General features: G+C 43.0%; 1 protein-coding gene across 2 annotated transcripts in view; it reads right to left on the bottom strand.

Annotated features, from left to right (window-relative positions):
* LOC115136013 (roundabout homolog 2-like) overlaps positions 1-16,132 on the bottom strand; it is a 122,235-nt gene that overhangs the window by 42,381 nt on the left and 63,722 nt on the right. For both annotated transcript variants that reach the window (XM_029671338.2, XM_065023755.1), the window contains exons 3-7: positions 13,386-13,543; positions 11,086-11,206; positions 10,742-10,880; positions 10,461-10,588; positions 1,211-1,335 (exon numbers count right to left, since the gene is read on the bottom strand). In XM_029671338.2, coding sequence (XP_029527198.2) covers positions 1,211-1,335; positions 10,461-10,588; positions 10,742-10,880; positions 11,086-11,206; positions 13,386-13,543 — 671 coding nt within the window. The remainder of the gene's footprint in view (positions 1-1,210; positions 1,336-10,460; positions 10,589-10,741; positions 10,881-11,085; positions 11,207-13,385; positions 13,544-16,132) is intronic.

The following is a 16,132-nucleotide window of genomic DNA, read 5'->3' as shown; positions in this document are numbered from 1 at the left end:
GATTAGAAATACCGTGTAGACATTGTTAATGTTGTAAATGACTATTGTAGCTGGAAACGGGCTGATTTTTCATGGAATATCTACATAAGCGTACAGAGGCCCATTATCAGCAACCATCACTCCTGTGTTCCAATGGCACGTTGTGTTAGTTAATCCAAGTTTATAATTTTAAAAGGCTAATTGATCATTAGAAAACCCTTTTGAAATTATGTTAGCACAGCTGAAAACTGTTGTCCTGATTAAAGAAGCAATAAAACTGACCTTTAGACTTACAGTATCTGGAGCATCAGCATTTGTAGGTTCGATTACAGGCTCAAAATGGCCAGAAACAAAGCACTTTCTTCTGAAACTCGTCAGTCTATTATTGTTCTGAGAAATGAAGGCTATTCCATGTGCGCAATTGCCAAGAAACTGAAGATCTGGTACAATGCCGTGTACTACTCCCTTCACAGAACAGAGCAAACGGGCTCTAACCAGAATAGAAAGAGGAGTGGGAGGCCCTAGTGCACAACTGAGCAGGAGGACAAGTACATTAGAGTGTCTAGTTTGAGAAACAGACGCCTCACAAGTCCTCAACTGGCAGCTTCATTAAATAGTACCCGCAAAACACCAGTCTCAACGTCAGTGAACAGTGAAGAAGCGACTATGGGATACTGGCCTTCTAGGCAGAGTTCCTCTGTCCAATACCCTGTGTTCTTTTGCCCATCTTAATCTTTCTTTTTTTACTTTTTCTTTGCAACTCTGCCTAGAAGGTCAGCCTCCCGGAATCGTCTCTTCACTGTTGACGTTGAGACTGGTGTTTTGTGGGTACTATTTACAACATTAACAATGTCTACACTGTATTTCTGATAAATTTTATGTTATTTTAATGGACAATTTTATTTTTCTTTAAAAAACAAGGACATTTTAAGTGACCCCAAACTTTTGAATGGTAGTGTAAACTCCAATTCTTTAATTGGTCACCAATGTTGTATTGTACTGTTAGTTGACTAACTCTAGCCTGTCTGATGCTCTGCACAATTCATGTCAGCCTCCTCTGTCCTCTTTCACCAATGACCCATTTTCGACCAATGGCCTGCCATTGACATGGCAGCCATTTTGTGCCAGAACCACACTGACTGAACATCAGTTTCCACAGTGAAGTGGTCATATTGGTGTATACAGAACAACTGTGTTGACCTGATACAGTATTATATGGTGGGTGCCTTACCTGGCTGCCTTCTTTCTGCCAGAACACGGCAGGTGGAGGGTTGCCCTTGGTTCCACAGAGGAAGTTTACAGTGCGACCCTGGGCTGTGATCTGGTCCCGGGGCCGAACCACAATCTGAGGGGGCACTGCAGAGAGAGGGAAGAGTATGTTAGGACATCCAGAATATGTTCATGTTGTGTTTCTTTGTGTGTGCACGTGTGTGTGTGTGTGCATGCCTGTGTTTGGTGTGCACTTGCTATCCTGTCTTCTTGTGAGTGTGTCTGCAAGCGGTGTGTGTGTCCACCAAGCTGTCACCATTGACACTGTGCATGCGTGGAATGCTTAGAGGCCCACCAGAGCACGCTGTGCTCACACACACACACACACACACACACACACACACACACACACACACACACACACACACACACACACACACACACACACACACACACACACCTCTGTTTAGAGTGAATAAAATACAGACCACTACTTTGACAACTCTACCAATCTAGCACTTACATATTTTAGGGTTCTTTGGCTTTCTACATGCTCAGTGGTGCATATAGAGGAGCCCACCCTCCCTCTCCATCCTACCCAGTCATGTACACCTTAAACTGGGGCACACATCTGGAGATTTGGAGGTCACTTCTTGATCTAGAACCTTGTATTCAGATGTCTTTGAAGGAGGAAAATAATACAATGGGGGTGAGGAGAATGAGACTTCATCCTCATAATCTCTCTCTCTCTCTCACACACACACACACACACACGCACACACACACACACACACACACACACACACACACACACACACACACACACACACACACACACACACACACACACACACACACACACACACACACACACACACACACACACACACAGCTTCTTGATTGCTATTGATCACACAACCAGCTATTGTCTATTATTGCAGAGGGACTGATTGTGTAATGATGTCACCTTTGGCCTTGCAGTGCCTAATTGATTTCTCATCTCTCTGGCTGATCCACCTCTCTTATTTCACTCTCAATTAGAGAGCAGACAGAGATGAAGGCCAGGGGGTGAAGAGAAGGAGGGGTAGAGAGGAATATGGGTAGAGAGAAGGTCCTGACAGAGCACATTAATAGTGCCTTTGGGTTGCATCCTATTTATCTCCTCTTTCATTTCCTTTCAATTCATCAAACCAATAGTGGAGCCAGACCCCAGCAATCATTATCGACCCACCTAGAGCAGTTAGTCTAACAGAAAAGCTACCACCTTTAGTTAACTGCCCTGTGAGTATTTTCACATTGGAGGTGTGTTTATTTCAGGATGGTTGCTCTATTTCTGAAGTGTGTAGGCCTACCACAAGCTTTCATTTTTCCCTATCGACGCACCATAGACAAAGCTACCCCTTCTTCCTGTCACACTCGCTCTTCACATAGTGGGACGGGTGTGGTCGGCATGTCAACAACCGGATAAATCATCCGCAAAATAGACCCCGGGCAGAGGTCGCTGAGGGTCGTGTTCAGGGGTCAAATGAGGCACCACATGCTGACCCCAAAGGTCAACAAGTTAAAATCTGAAACACATCCCCTACTGTCTGTCATTTGAGCTAGGGGCTGTGAGGCAGAAGAGCTAGCTAGCTAGCAAACAAAAGTAACACCAGAAAACAACAATCTATGTATCCCTCTTTTCTGTCTACGTAGCTATCTCTGGAGCATGCGCTCCTATTGATTAAATCCCATTGTCACGGTTGATGAAAGCACTGAAGTAGTGCAGAAACGCAGCGTAATAACCACATCTTATGCTACCTCACCCTAGGCTTGTGCGCACACACACAAAGACAACACACTTGTATGTGGCGGCAGCGTAGCCTAGTGGTTAGAGTGTTGTACTAGTAACCGAAAGGTTGCAAGATCCAATCCCCAAGCTGACAAGGTACAAATCTGTCGTTCTGCCCCTGAACAAGGCAGTTAACCCAGTGTTCCTAGGCCGTCATTGAAAATAATAATTTGTTCTTAACGGACTTGCCTAGGTAATAAATAAAATAAAAAAGATATATATCGACAACAATACCAACAAAACAAATCCAGTCCACACTAGACAAGGGGTTTGATTAAGACAACTTGACTAAGCACAAACCCAGCTAGTTGTAGTGTTTTTTTTAACTGGGTCTTTTTCCCCGCCGAAGCTCCATCTTGAGAATAACAATGTCGATGCTTGATTTGAAGAGACATTCACTCACACATCGCCTATGGCTACAATAAATAATTAGCCATAAAGGGCACAGCGCTACCGCACTGAGCTTCAGAGGCAGGAAAAATGGAGAAGATTTAATGTTCTCACATGGGATAGCACATTGGGGAACACACTGTAATGGTGGATCTAAAATATACATAACACCAGAATTGAGAAAACGTATCAGATGTCATAAGGAAGAAATAAGAAATGCCTTCCGCCTACTACACGTTTTAAGAAACTAATGCTTACATTAGTTTCTTCATACAATGTGATTTTCTGGAGAAAAAAATCTCATTTTGTCTGTCATAGTTGAAGTGTATCTATGATGAAAATTACAGGCCTCTCTCATATTTTTAAGAGGGAGAACTTGCACAATTGGTGGCTGACTAAATACTTTTTTGCCCCACTGTATGTAAGAATGCTGTTCATTGACTACAGCTCAGCCTTCAACACCATAGTGAAGCTCATCATTATGTTCGGGGCACTAGGGCTGAACCCCGCCCTGTGCAACTGGGTCCTGGACCTAGGCCGGGCCGCCCCGAGGTAGTGAAGGTAGAAAAAATCCAATCACACATATACAGTTACTGGCACAATGCTCTAACCACTGGGCTACCTGCCGTCCCTATCTACTCTGTTTAGAGTACATGTACAGTTGAAGTCGGAAGTTAACATACACCTTAGCCAAATACATTTGAACTCAGTTTTTCACAATTTCTGACATTTAATCCTAGAAAAATTCCCTGTCTTAGGCCAGTTAGGATCACCACTTTATTTTAAGAATGTGAAATGTCAGAATTATTTCTTTCAGCTTTTATTTCTTTCATCACATTCCCAGTGGGTCAGAAGATTACATACACTCTCTTAGTATTTGGTAGCATTGCCTTTAAATTGTTTAACTTGGGTCAAATGTTTCGGGTAGCCTTCCACAAGTTTCCCACAATAAGTTGGGTGAATTTTGGCCCTTTCCTCCTGACAGGGCTGGTGTAACTGAGTCAGGTTTGTAGGCCTCCTTGCTCGCACACGCTTTTTCAGTTCTGCACACCCATTTTCTATAGGATTGAGGTTAGGGCTTTGTGATGGCCACTCCAATACCTTGACATTCTTGTCCTTAAGCCGTTTTGCCACAACTTTGGAAGTATGCTTGGGGTCATTGTCCATTTGGAAGACCCATTTGCGACCACACTTTAACTTCCTGACTGATGTCTTGAGATGTTGCTTCAATATATCCACAAAACTTCCCTCCTCATGATGCAATCTATTTTGTAAAGTGCACAAGTCCCTCCTGCAGCAACGCACCCCAACAATATGATGCTGCCACCCCTGTGCTTCACGGCTGGGATGGTGTTCTTCTGCTTGCAAGCCTTCCCCTTTTTCCTCCAAACATAAAGATGGTCATTATGGTCAAACAGTTCTATTTTTGTTTCATCAGACCGAGAACATTTCTCCAAAAAGTACGATCTTTGTCCCCATGTGCAGTTGCAAACCGTAGTCTGGCTTTTTTTATGGCGGTTTTGGAGCAGTGGCTTCTTCCTTGCTGAGCGGCCTTTCAGGTTATGTCAATATAGGACTCGTTTTACTATGGATAATATATAGATACTTTTGTACCTGTTTCCTCCAGCATCTTCACAAGGTCCTTTGCTGTTGTTAGGGAATTTATTTGCACTTTTCGCACCAAAGTATGTTCATCTCTAGGAGACAGAACGCGTCTCCTTCCTGAGGGGTATGACGGCTGCGTGGTCCCATGGTGTTAATATTTGCGTACTATTGTTTGTACAGATGAACGTGGTACCTTCAGGTGTTTGGAAATTGCTCCCAAGGATGAACCAGACTTGTGGAGGTCTACAATTTATTTTCTGAGGTCTTGGTCTTGGATTTTCCCATGATGTCAAGCAAAGAGGCACTGAGTTTGAAGGTAGGCCTTGAAATACATCCACAAGTACATCTCCAATTGACTCAAATTCTGTCAATTAGCCTGTCAGAAGCTTCTAAAGCCATGCTGTTTAAAGGGACAGTCAGCTTAGTGTATGTAAACTTCTGTCCAACTGGAATTGTGATACAGTCAATTATAAGTGAAATAATCTGTCTGTAAACAATTGTTGGAAAAAATATTTGTTTCATGCAAAAAGTAGATATCCCTAACCGACTTGCCAAAACTATAGTTTGTTAACAAGAAATTTGTGGAGTGGTTGAAATACTAGTTTTAATGACTCTAACCTATGTGTATGTAAACTTCCGACTTCAATATACTGTATATATACTCCAGACTCCAACATTGCTCATCCTAATATTGATATATTTCTGAAAATCCATTCTTTAACTTTTATCTTATAATTTTATATTTAAGATTCTTAAAAGTAGCCACCCTTTGCCTTGATGATAGCTTTGCACCCTTGGCATTCTCTCAGCCAGCTTCATGAGGAATGCTATTCCAAAGGTCTTGAAGGAGTTCCCACATTTGCTGAGCACTTGTTGGCTGCTTTTCCTTCACTCTGCGGTCCAACTCATCCCGAACCATCTCAGTTGGGTTGAGGTCGGGTGATTGTGGAGGCCAGGTCATCTGATACAGCACTCCATCACTCTCCTTGGTCAAATAGCCCTTTACGCAGCCTGGAGGTGTGTTTTGGGTCATTGTCCTGTTGAAAATCAAATGATAGTTCCACTAAGCACAAACCAGATGGGATGGCGTATCACTGCGGAATGCTGTGGCAGCCATGCTGGTTAAGTGTGCCTTGAATTCTAAATAAATCACAGACAGTGTCACCAGCAAAGCACCCCCACACCATCACACTTCCTCCTCCATACTTCCCGGTGGAAACCACACATGCGGAGATCATCTGTTCACCTACTCTGCGTCTCACAAAGACAAGGTGGTTGGAACAAAAAATGTCTAATTTGGACTCACTCGTCCAAAGGACAGATTTCCACCAGTCTAATGTTCATTGTTCTTGATTCTTTCTTATTGGTGTCCTTTAGTAGTAGCTTCTTTGCAGCAATTCGACCATGAAGGCCTGATTCATGCAGTCTCCTCTGAACAGTTGATGTTGAGATGTGTCTGTTACTTGAACTTTGTGAAGTATTTATTTGGGATGCAATCTGGGGTGCAGTTAACTCTAATGTACTTATCCTCTGCAGCAGAGGTACCTCTGGATCTTTCTTTCCTGTGGCGGGCCTAATGAGAGCCAGTGTCATCAGAACGCTTGATGGTTTTTGCGACTACACTTGAAGAAATGTAAAAGTTCTTGAAATGTTCCGCATTGACTGACCATGTTCTAAAGTAATGATGGACTGTCGTTTCTCTTTGCTTATTTGAGCTGTTCTTTCCATAATATGGATTTGGTCTTTTACCAAATAGGGCTATATTCTGTATACCAACCCTTCCTTCACAACACAACTGATTGGCTAAAATGCATTAAAAAGGAAAGAAATGGTTGAGAGAATGCTAAGAGTTAGCAAAGGTGTCATCAAGGCAAAGTGTGGCTACTTTGAAGAATTTCAAATATAAAATATATTTTTATTTGTTTAACACTTTTTTGGTTAATACATGATTTCATATGTGTTATGTCATAGCTTTGATGTCTTCACTATTATTCTACAATGTAGCAAATAGTCAAAATAAAGAAATACCCCTGAATGAGTAGGTGTTTCCAAACTTTTGACTGGTACTGTATGTATTCCTTCATGGTTTCTGCTGGAATCCCATCAGGGCCGGTGGCTTTGTTGTTCCTCCTCTTCCTGATGGCATCTTTCACCTCCTGCAGGCTAGGTGGTTCTCCCATGTATTTCTCCTTTGTTGGTCGCTGAGGGACGTGATCATTGACCTCTATCTCAACTGTTGTACTTCTGTTGAGGAGCTCCTCAAAGTGTCTGGAATCTTCAGTGTCTGCCAGCTGCTGGATCTCCAGGGCCTTTTCTGTCCATCATTTGTTTTTTAGTTCCTTCACCTGGTGTTGGACAACTGCCTTCGCTCTGGCATGAGCTTCTCTTGTGGCCCTGCAGTTGATATCGTTCTGCCAGGCACAGAAGGTTCTCAATGAGCTGTTCAATTTCAGAGTCATTCTCATCAAACCAGTCCTTCTGCTTTTTGGTCTTATAGCCGAGGGTGTCCTTGCAAGCGTTAAGGATGGTGGACTTGAGCATGCTCCAGTGTGTTTCAATATCCTTAGGATATTATTCTAACAGTTCTGCACTTATAACAGTCTGGAGATGTTGTCATTTTCTGGCATCACCCAGACTTTTGATGTCAAACCTTGGCCGATTCAGCTTTTTCTGCACCCTCCTTTTCCACATGAGTCAGATGGACATAGTGGAGCGAATTAGACAATAGTCTGTCGAGCAGTCATCTGCGCTTGTCATTGCTCTTGTGATGTTCATACACAAACTCAAATAGACAAATGCAAACAAGCTATCTTACACACACACACATACACACAAGAACAGTCAGTTCTCCTTCTCAAGCTGTCTTACATATGCACACACACAGACACACAGACACAGTAACAAAGCACAGCCGTGTCCTCGGAGAGAGCCTCCTCAGGGGAAGAGAGTGACAGGCAGCTGTCACAGTCACACAGTGACGCAGACAGACACATACACATGCGCTGGAGTAGACCCACTTGTAATTAAAAACGCACCCAAACGCTGTTAATATATTTCCCAGAAGAAAACAATTGAAACAGATGTTTATACGAAAACCCTTGCATGTTGAAGTCCACAACATGTTTTATCCACATTTTATTTGGAAGATGAAAGTGGACTTATCATTGCATACTGATGTTTTGCTGATAAAATGGATGCCATCTTTTACATTTATAAAAATGTTTAAAAAAAATAATGATAATAGATGCTGATAGAACAGACCAAATCGCTACTGGTCCGTCCGCCTGCCTGCCCGCCCGCCCGCCCGCCCGCCCGCTCGCTCGCTCGCTCACTCGCTCACTCGCTCACTCACTCACTCACTCACTCACTCACTCACTCACTCACTCACTCACTCACTCACTCACTCACCCATCGGCATATTTATCCCTCTATTGTCATGCTAATACACAGGGCAGTTTAGGAAATAGCACATTGAGATTATGTCATGATTTTATTCGTGCTGCGGGCATGATAAAAAAAATATCATTTAAGATTGTTTGTCTATCCCAGATAGGGCCCCCATAACTGAACTCACCTGTATCATTTCAACAAGTAAACTGAGGTAATATGCAAGTAGCTGATTAACTCCGCTGCAACTCCCCTACAGACTTGGGAGCGGGGAGGTCGAGAGCCATCCATCCTCCAAAACACCGCCCTGCCAAGCCGCACTGCTCGCTTAATCCAGAAGCACCAATGTGTCGGAGGAAACACCGTCCAGCTGGCAAATGAGGTCAGCTTGCAGGCACCCAGCCCACCACAAGGAGTCGCTGGAGAGCGATGGAAATCCCAGCTGGCCAACTCCTCCCCTAACCCAGACGACGCTGGGCCAATTGTGCGCCGCCTCATGGGTCTACCGGTCACGTCCGGCTGTGGGATCGAGCCCGGGTCTGTAGTGACGCCTCAAGCACTACAATGCCTTAGACGGTTGCGCCACTCGGGAGGCCCCCCAATGACCAGTCTGACAGAACTACAGAGTTCCTTGGCTGAGATGGAAGAACAACAGAAGGATAACAGTCTCTACAGCACTTCACCAATTAGGGCTTTATTGGAGAGTGGCCAGAAAAAAGCCACTCCTGAGAAAAAAGGAGCATGAAACACGCCTGGAGTTTGCAAAAGATTCTGATGAGACAAATATGTAACTCTTTGGCCTGAATGCTAAGTGCTATGCCTGGAGAAAACCATGCACAGTTCATCACCCGTCTAACACCATCCCTAGCGTGAAGCATGGCGGTGGCAGCATCATGTTATGGGGATAGATATAGATAGTCTGCACTATAAATACAGCAACAGCCATTGACACCTCAACCATAAACATTAAAATGCCAAAGAATGCAATTGGATCAAACTGGTCCATGATATTGATGCACGTAAAGCTAGCCTTTTCTGTACACCTACAACAACATACAGTACATATGGTATTGTCAGAGTATGATTTGACATGTCTGCCAGGGGGACTTAATGAATATTGACTTTTCCCCCCCAATCATACAGTATAAAAGCAAACGAGGGGTTTAACTGGCTCAAATTAAGATCCTACATCTGTATGACAACCACATGGAATCAGATAATTCCTTGCCCTCCTCCCGACACACACGCACACACACACACACACACACACACACACACACACACACACACACACACACACACACACACACACACACACACACACAAGATGAAATGGTGTACTTACTGAATGGACCCACTGGAATGGAGAGATGGAGAAAAATTGAGCAGAGAGAAAAAACAAAGAGATGAATGAAAATGAGATGGGTTGAGTTGAGACTTGATTTAATGGGCAGTGCAGTCCAGTGAACCAAGATTCAAGATTTAGTGTATCATCATTAGATTATGCTTTATGTAGTATGGCTCTGGTTGGAGGGTTGTAGTATGGTTCCGGTTGGAGTCAATTTAGTCAATTCAGGAAGTGAGAAATAAATAAATGCAATTTTAAAATTTCTAACAGAATTTCTATTCATCTTCTGAATTGAGTGAATTTAAATTAAATTGAACTCATCCCCTGCTATGGCTAGGTATTACGGTTTGATGGCTATACTTAAAAAAAACACACACACACACACACTAGCATACCCCATTAATTTTGCAGCTGCACTCTCCAAACTAAATAATGTTGCCATAATTCACACAGAACAATCTCCATGCAATTCCATGCCATAAACTCCTATTGGTGCGTGTGTGTGCACCTGTGTCTTTACTTGTGTGGGTGTATGCGCACACGCATGTGTGTGTGTGGAGGGTTCCAAAAGTAAATTGTCAAAAAGTGCAGGAGACCTAAGTCATTACTGATAGAGTCAAATGCTACCGAAATTGAAATTGCCTGTCAGCTTTACATAAGAAACTGTGTGTCACTCATGCCCATATTCATGTGTGTTGTGCCTGGTCTTACCATGGACCTGCAGGCTGCCCGATGCCTCTGCCTTGCCCACGCTATTCTCAGACACACAGGTGTAGGTGCCCTCGTCCTCAGCCCGAACCTGGGTCAGACGCAGGCTGTGGTCACTGCGGATATCTGACCTGCAACAACAACAACAGACCAGGGTGAATATATAGAATGATATCCTACTGTACATGGGGTCCATTCACTCTCATTGATGTCTGGTGACTAATCTCTCTCTCTCTCTCTCTCTCTCTCTCTCTCTTTCTCTCTCTCTCTCTCTCTCTCCTCACCTGCCACGGGGCAGCTCTCCTTCCTCTCTCCTCCAGCGGATGGTGGGGGCGGGGTCTCCATGGGCCTCACACAGGAAGTCCACCGTGTCATCAGCCAACACCACCTGGTTCACAGGACGCTTAACGAACATGGGTCGCTCTGACAGACCGAGAGTTAGAGAGCGATATGGTCAGAGAGAAAACAACGTACAGTGAGAGAGATAGAGAGAAAAAGAAAAGGAGGACAAGATTGGAGAGTGACAGAAGTTGGGAAAATATGATAAATACACAGTAGAAAATAGAGAGGACCAGAGAAAACACAGAACCAGGGAAAGCAAGGTCATCTGAATGTAAACTCCACTCACCAAACACCACTAGTTCTGCTGGGTCGCTGTCCCTTTCCCCCACCATATTGGTGCCCACACACACAAACATGCCTGCGTCGCTCTTCCTTGTGTTCGAAATCATCAGCTTGCCTCCTCGAATCTATGAGAGAGAGAGAGAGAGAGAGAGAGAGAGAGAGAGAGAGAGAGAGAGAGAGAGAGAGAGAGAGACTAAATCATTAAGTCCCCTTAAAAGACACAGCAGGGGGGAAAGAAGCATGGTGATGTGCTTGTCATGTCCCCAAGCCTATTCACTCTATCATGTTGTTTATTAAGCAACCAACACATTTAGGCATCTGTGTCTGTTTATCTCTCTTTCTCCATACCCCTAGCATCAAATTGTCACTATCTCTTTCTGTTTCTGTCCCTCTCTCTTTCTCCAACCTCACCCCACTCCACTCTCTCTTTCTCTCTCCCATCCCCCCTCTGACTATTCCTCGTATTCATGTGGTTGTATTTGACATTGAGAGAACCTCCACAGACAGATGTGGAATACATATACCCAAAGCCTTCTATACAGATAAGTGACTGTAGTTTGTGTTGTGTTGTGTGTATCTGAGTGCTTTAGGCCTCAGAGAGAGCAGAGAGGTGGTCTATTGTACTGGTGGGTTCAGTTTTTGGTCATTACACCTTCAAATAGATTAAATTAAATGATTTTTTTGTCCGTCCGTCTGTCTATCTGCATATACAGTACCAGTCAAAAGTTTGGACACACCTACTCATTCAAGGGGTTTTCTTTACTTTGACTATTTTCTACATTGTAGAATAATAGTGAAGACATCAAAACTATGAAATAACACATATGGAATCATGTAGTAACCAAAAAAAGTGTTAAACAAATCAAAATATATTTTATATTTGAGATTCTTCAAAGTGGCCACCCTTTGCTAAATATTGGCATTCTCTCAACCAGCTTCATGAGGTAGTCACCTGGAATGCAAGTTAATTTGTGGAATTTCATTTGTTTTTAATGCGTTTGAGCCAATCAGTTGTGTTGTGACAAGGCAGAGGTGGTATACAGAAGATAGCCCTATTTGATAAAATACCAAGTCCATATTATGGCAAGAACAGCTCATTACTTTAAGACATCAAGGTCAGTCAATGCAGAAATGTTCAACCATGTTGATGAAACTGGCTCTCATGAGGACCGCCACAGGAAGGGAAGACCCAGAGTTACCTCTGCTGCAGACGGTATGTTCATTAGAGTTACCAGCCTCAGAAATTGCAGCCAAAATAAATTCTTCACAGAGTTCAAGTAGACATCTCAACATCAACTGTTCAGAGGACACTACATGAATCAAGCCTTCATGGTTGAATTGCTGCAAAGAAACCACTACTAAAGGACAACAATAAGAAGAAGATGCTTGATTGGGCCAAAAAACAGTTTGAGCAAAGAAACACGAGCAATGAACATTACACTGGTGGAAATCTGTCCTTTGGTCTGATGAGTCCAAATGTGCGATTTTTGGTTCCAACCGCCGTGTTTTTGTGAGACGCAGAGTAGGTGAACGGATGATCTCCACATATGTAGTTCCCACTGAAGCATGGAGGAGGTGATGTGGGGGTGCTTTGCTGGTGACACTCTTGGTGATTTATTTAGAATTCAAGGCACACTTAACCAGCATGGCTTCCACAGAATTCTGCAGCGATACGCCATCGCATCTGGTTTGCACTTAGAGGGACTATCATTTGTTTTTCAACAGGACAATGACCCAACACACATCCAGGCTGTGTAAGGGCTATTTGACCAAGAAGGAGAGTGATGGAGTTCGGTATCAGATCACCTGGCCTCCACAATCACCCGACTTCAACCCAATTGAGATGGTTTGGGATGAGTTGGACTGCAGAGTGAAGGAAAAGCAGTCAACAAGTGCTCAGCATATGTGGGAACTCATTCAAGACTGTTGGAAAAGCATTTCAGGTCATTTCAGGTGAAGCTGGTTGAGAGAATGCCAGGAGTGTGCAAAGCTGTCATCAAGGCAAAGGGTGGCTACTTTGAAGAATCTAAAATCTAAAATATTTATTTAACACTTTTTTGTTAGTACATGATTCCATATGTGACATTTCATAGTTTTGGTGTCTTCACTATTATTCTGCATTGTAGAAAATAGTCAAAATAAAGAAAAATCCAATAAGTAGGTGTGTCCAAACTTTTGAGTGGTACTGCAGGTATAGATAGACAAATATGCAGGCCTGCAGGTCTTTTTTGGATAGCCACAACAATACAATTATTGAAGGATGCAACAGAGGCATATTTCTATAGACAGACAGAAAGGACTCACGGTGATTCTCTCGTCGTGGTCGTTGACTTTCATGTTGTTCCTCTTCCAAGAGATGGTGGGCTCCGGGTGGCCCCGCGGGGGGATGCACTCCATGACAGCTGGCTCCCCTGCCGCCACCACAACATCACTGGGTGTCTGCCTGAAGTCATCCCTCAGGACTGGAGGTAAGAGAGAGGTTGGAGAGAGGGAGGTGAAGGGGGGTTATTATACAGCAATGATTCCTCAATATCATTTGCTAGGTCATTTTACACATGTATTTCTTGCCAAAAAAGCACTATCACAGATGGAATTGAATAGAGAGAGGGAGATACAGAGCACTACGCCTACTGCCCAATTCCAAATCAACCCCTAACCCCCTAAGCATTTTGTTGATGTAATATGATTTGATAGGTAATAGCAAGATCATAATAGCTCTGCCTTTTCCTCTGTAAGGGAGAGACATAGATGCCGTGGAAGTCCACATCAAAATTCTAAAGTAAGGCTAGTCTAGCACATCTTTCACTGTGCAGGGTAGCTTATAATGTAGGCTAAGTTTAATTTGTAAGTAGGAACTGTATGCCATAAAGTTTTGTGCTGCCTCCACTATCAAGTCTCAAGTCTAAATAAGAGATGAATGCAAAACAGATGAAATTCAGAAAGCAAGAGCAACTCTCAATGTGTGATTTAATGTTATAACCCAAAGCCCTTCAATACTGGGATAATGAAATGACTGTGTTTGCTTGCGCGTGCGTGTGCGTCTGGTTCCTCCCTATGGTCTTCATTGACACAGTGTGCGTGTGTTCTTGTGTGTGTTATTGCGGCTCCTTTCTGGCACAAAGTGGATTAGTTCTTCAATCAGACCCACACACTACGAACACACACACACACACACACACACACACACACACACACACACACACACACACACACACACACACACACACACGATATAGACGTGCTGTACATGAGACAGAAATACAAACACTTGAAAATACTAAAGAGACATACACTAAAACACATAGTTGCGCACAGAACATGAGACAAAAGCCTACTGATATACGATCACGCACAAACACACTTACACTCTCACACCCCCCCTCTTTATTTCACTCTCTCTGCCACTCTGCAATTGGTGCCTGGATATGGCCTTACGTTTATGAGCAGAAGGGCTTTGTGATATTGCTTTGCACTCGATTCAATATACTGCAGTGCTTAATTTGAGCTGGAACTCTTGTTTTGGACTCCTGTACCTCTTGTGGCATGAAAAATAATTAACTTTTTTCAATGTAAAAATTATTATAAAAGCGATCAAAGTTCATTCGAGTTGCCTCTTCATTAATTATCCTGCCCCCACAAAAAATGTTATGTGAAAAAAAAAATATTCGTCCAGGGCCTAATATTCTAAGAGCTGATTTGGTTTGGGCCAGGCTCGGGTTTATGGTCTGCTCAACATTGTAATTTACTGTATGTTCGAGATCAACGCAAGGCTGTGGCTGTGTGAGAAGTGCACCAGTATCTCTCACATAACTAGAATGAATTCAACTTGTATGAGCTCTCTGCTCTGATAGACATGAGCCTGCAACTGTCATCTATCCAGTGTTGCACTTCATCATTCATTTCATTATAGAATCATAGCCGTGCGAAGGGTTCTGAAGGAACTGCAGCACCCCTGATCAATTGAAATACATTTGCCTGAATAATAGAATTCCTGCTGTCTGTTAATGAAATCGTTCAGAATAGCCTACTACATCATGTGAAGGCCTATAATTTAGCCCCAGAGGATCATTTGCTTATTTAAAAAAATAGCCCAGCTGTTGATTGTAGCCCAATATAAAGGAATAGGCTACACCTGGGAACGTGTGGCAAATTTGTCAGTGAAAGAATATAATGTAGACAAAACAGGCCATTCTCAAAATTTCAAATAAAATCAAGGGAAAACACAGGTTGGAAAGCAAATGGCTCCTGCTGAAAAGCAGAGACTCTTTACTGTAGGCTACCAAAATATTTGATCAACTTCCAAATATTGTTTTACAAAAGAAAGAGAGATACTTTGGCACGAGCACATTTGCCATCATCAGTTAGTGTGCTGCGCATCATTGGGCGAGTCAGAGAAACTGGAAAGCATTTTTAGGACTATAATTTCCTCCTCACATTGTAGCCTACAATATATGTCTCCACACACCTAGGCCTAGGCTATTGATGGATTCAAGACGAGGTCGTTTTCATTGAGCTCAGATTTTCAGTTTGTCAATGTCAAAGCCTGTCATTTTAATAATTTGTGATGTATTAAAAAAGTCTCCAGTCATGTAAAATGACAGAATTGCATGTAATGCATTTATAAAAGACCCTAGGTTAATAGAATGTTCCCAATGTGTGCAACTTCTTTTAAGGGCCTCTGTTCTACTGCTCTATGTCACTACACAAATGTGATGCTGTGCATGCAATGCTTTATTGTAAAGGGGATTTTCTTTTTTCCCCCTCATGCATTCCGGTACCTTAGAACTCCCCAGGTCACCCCCCTCTCCTGCTCACTTTTTGTTCCGGAACCTCCCGATTTACAAATTAAGCACTGATCTACTGAAATACCAGACTGCTGTTAAACTGAATGGAGTCAGTTGGAAAATGGCAGTAGCTTGTATCATTGCGTTAGAAATAACTATGAGAATAGTGGAGTTGGTATTTGAGAGGGATCACTGTCCAACCCCAGGATCCTATCCTCAAATAACGCCCCATATTTGTACCCTCCCAAAATTCCCTTTCACATCAGC

This window comes from Oncorhynchus nerka, linkage group LG10, assembly GCF_034236695.1.
Source record: "Oncorhynchus nerka isolate Pitt River linkage group LG10, Oner_Uvic_2.0, whole genome shotgun sequence".
NCBI lineage: Eukaryota > Metazoa > Chordata > Actinopteri > Salmoniformes > Salmonidae > Oncorhynchus > Oncorhynchus nerka.
Note: the sequence above shows the minus strand (reverse complement) of the source record. Positions and strands in the feature narration are given on the sequence as shown.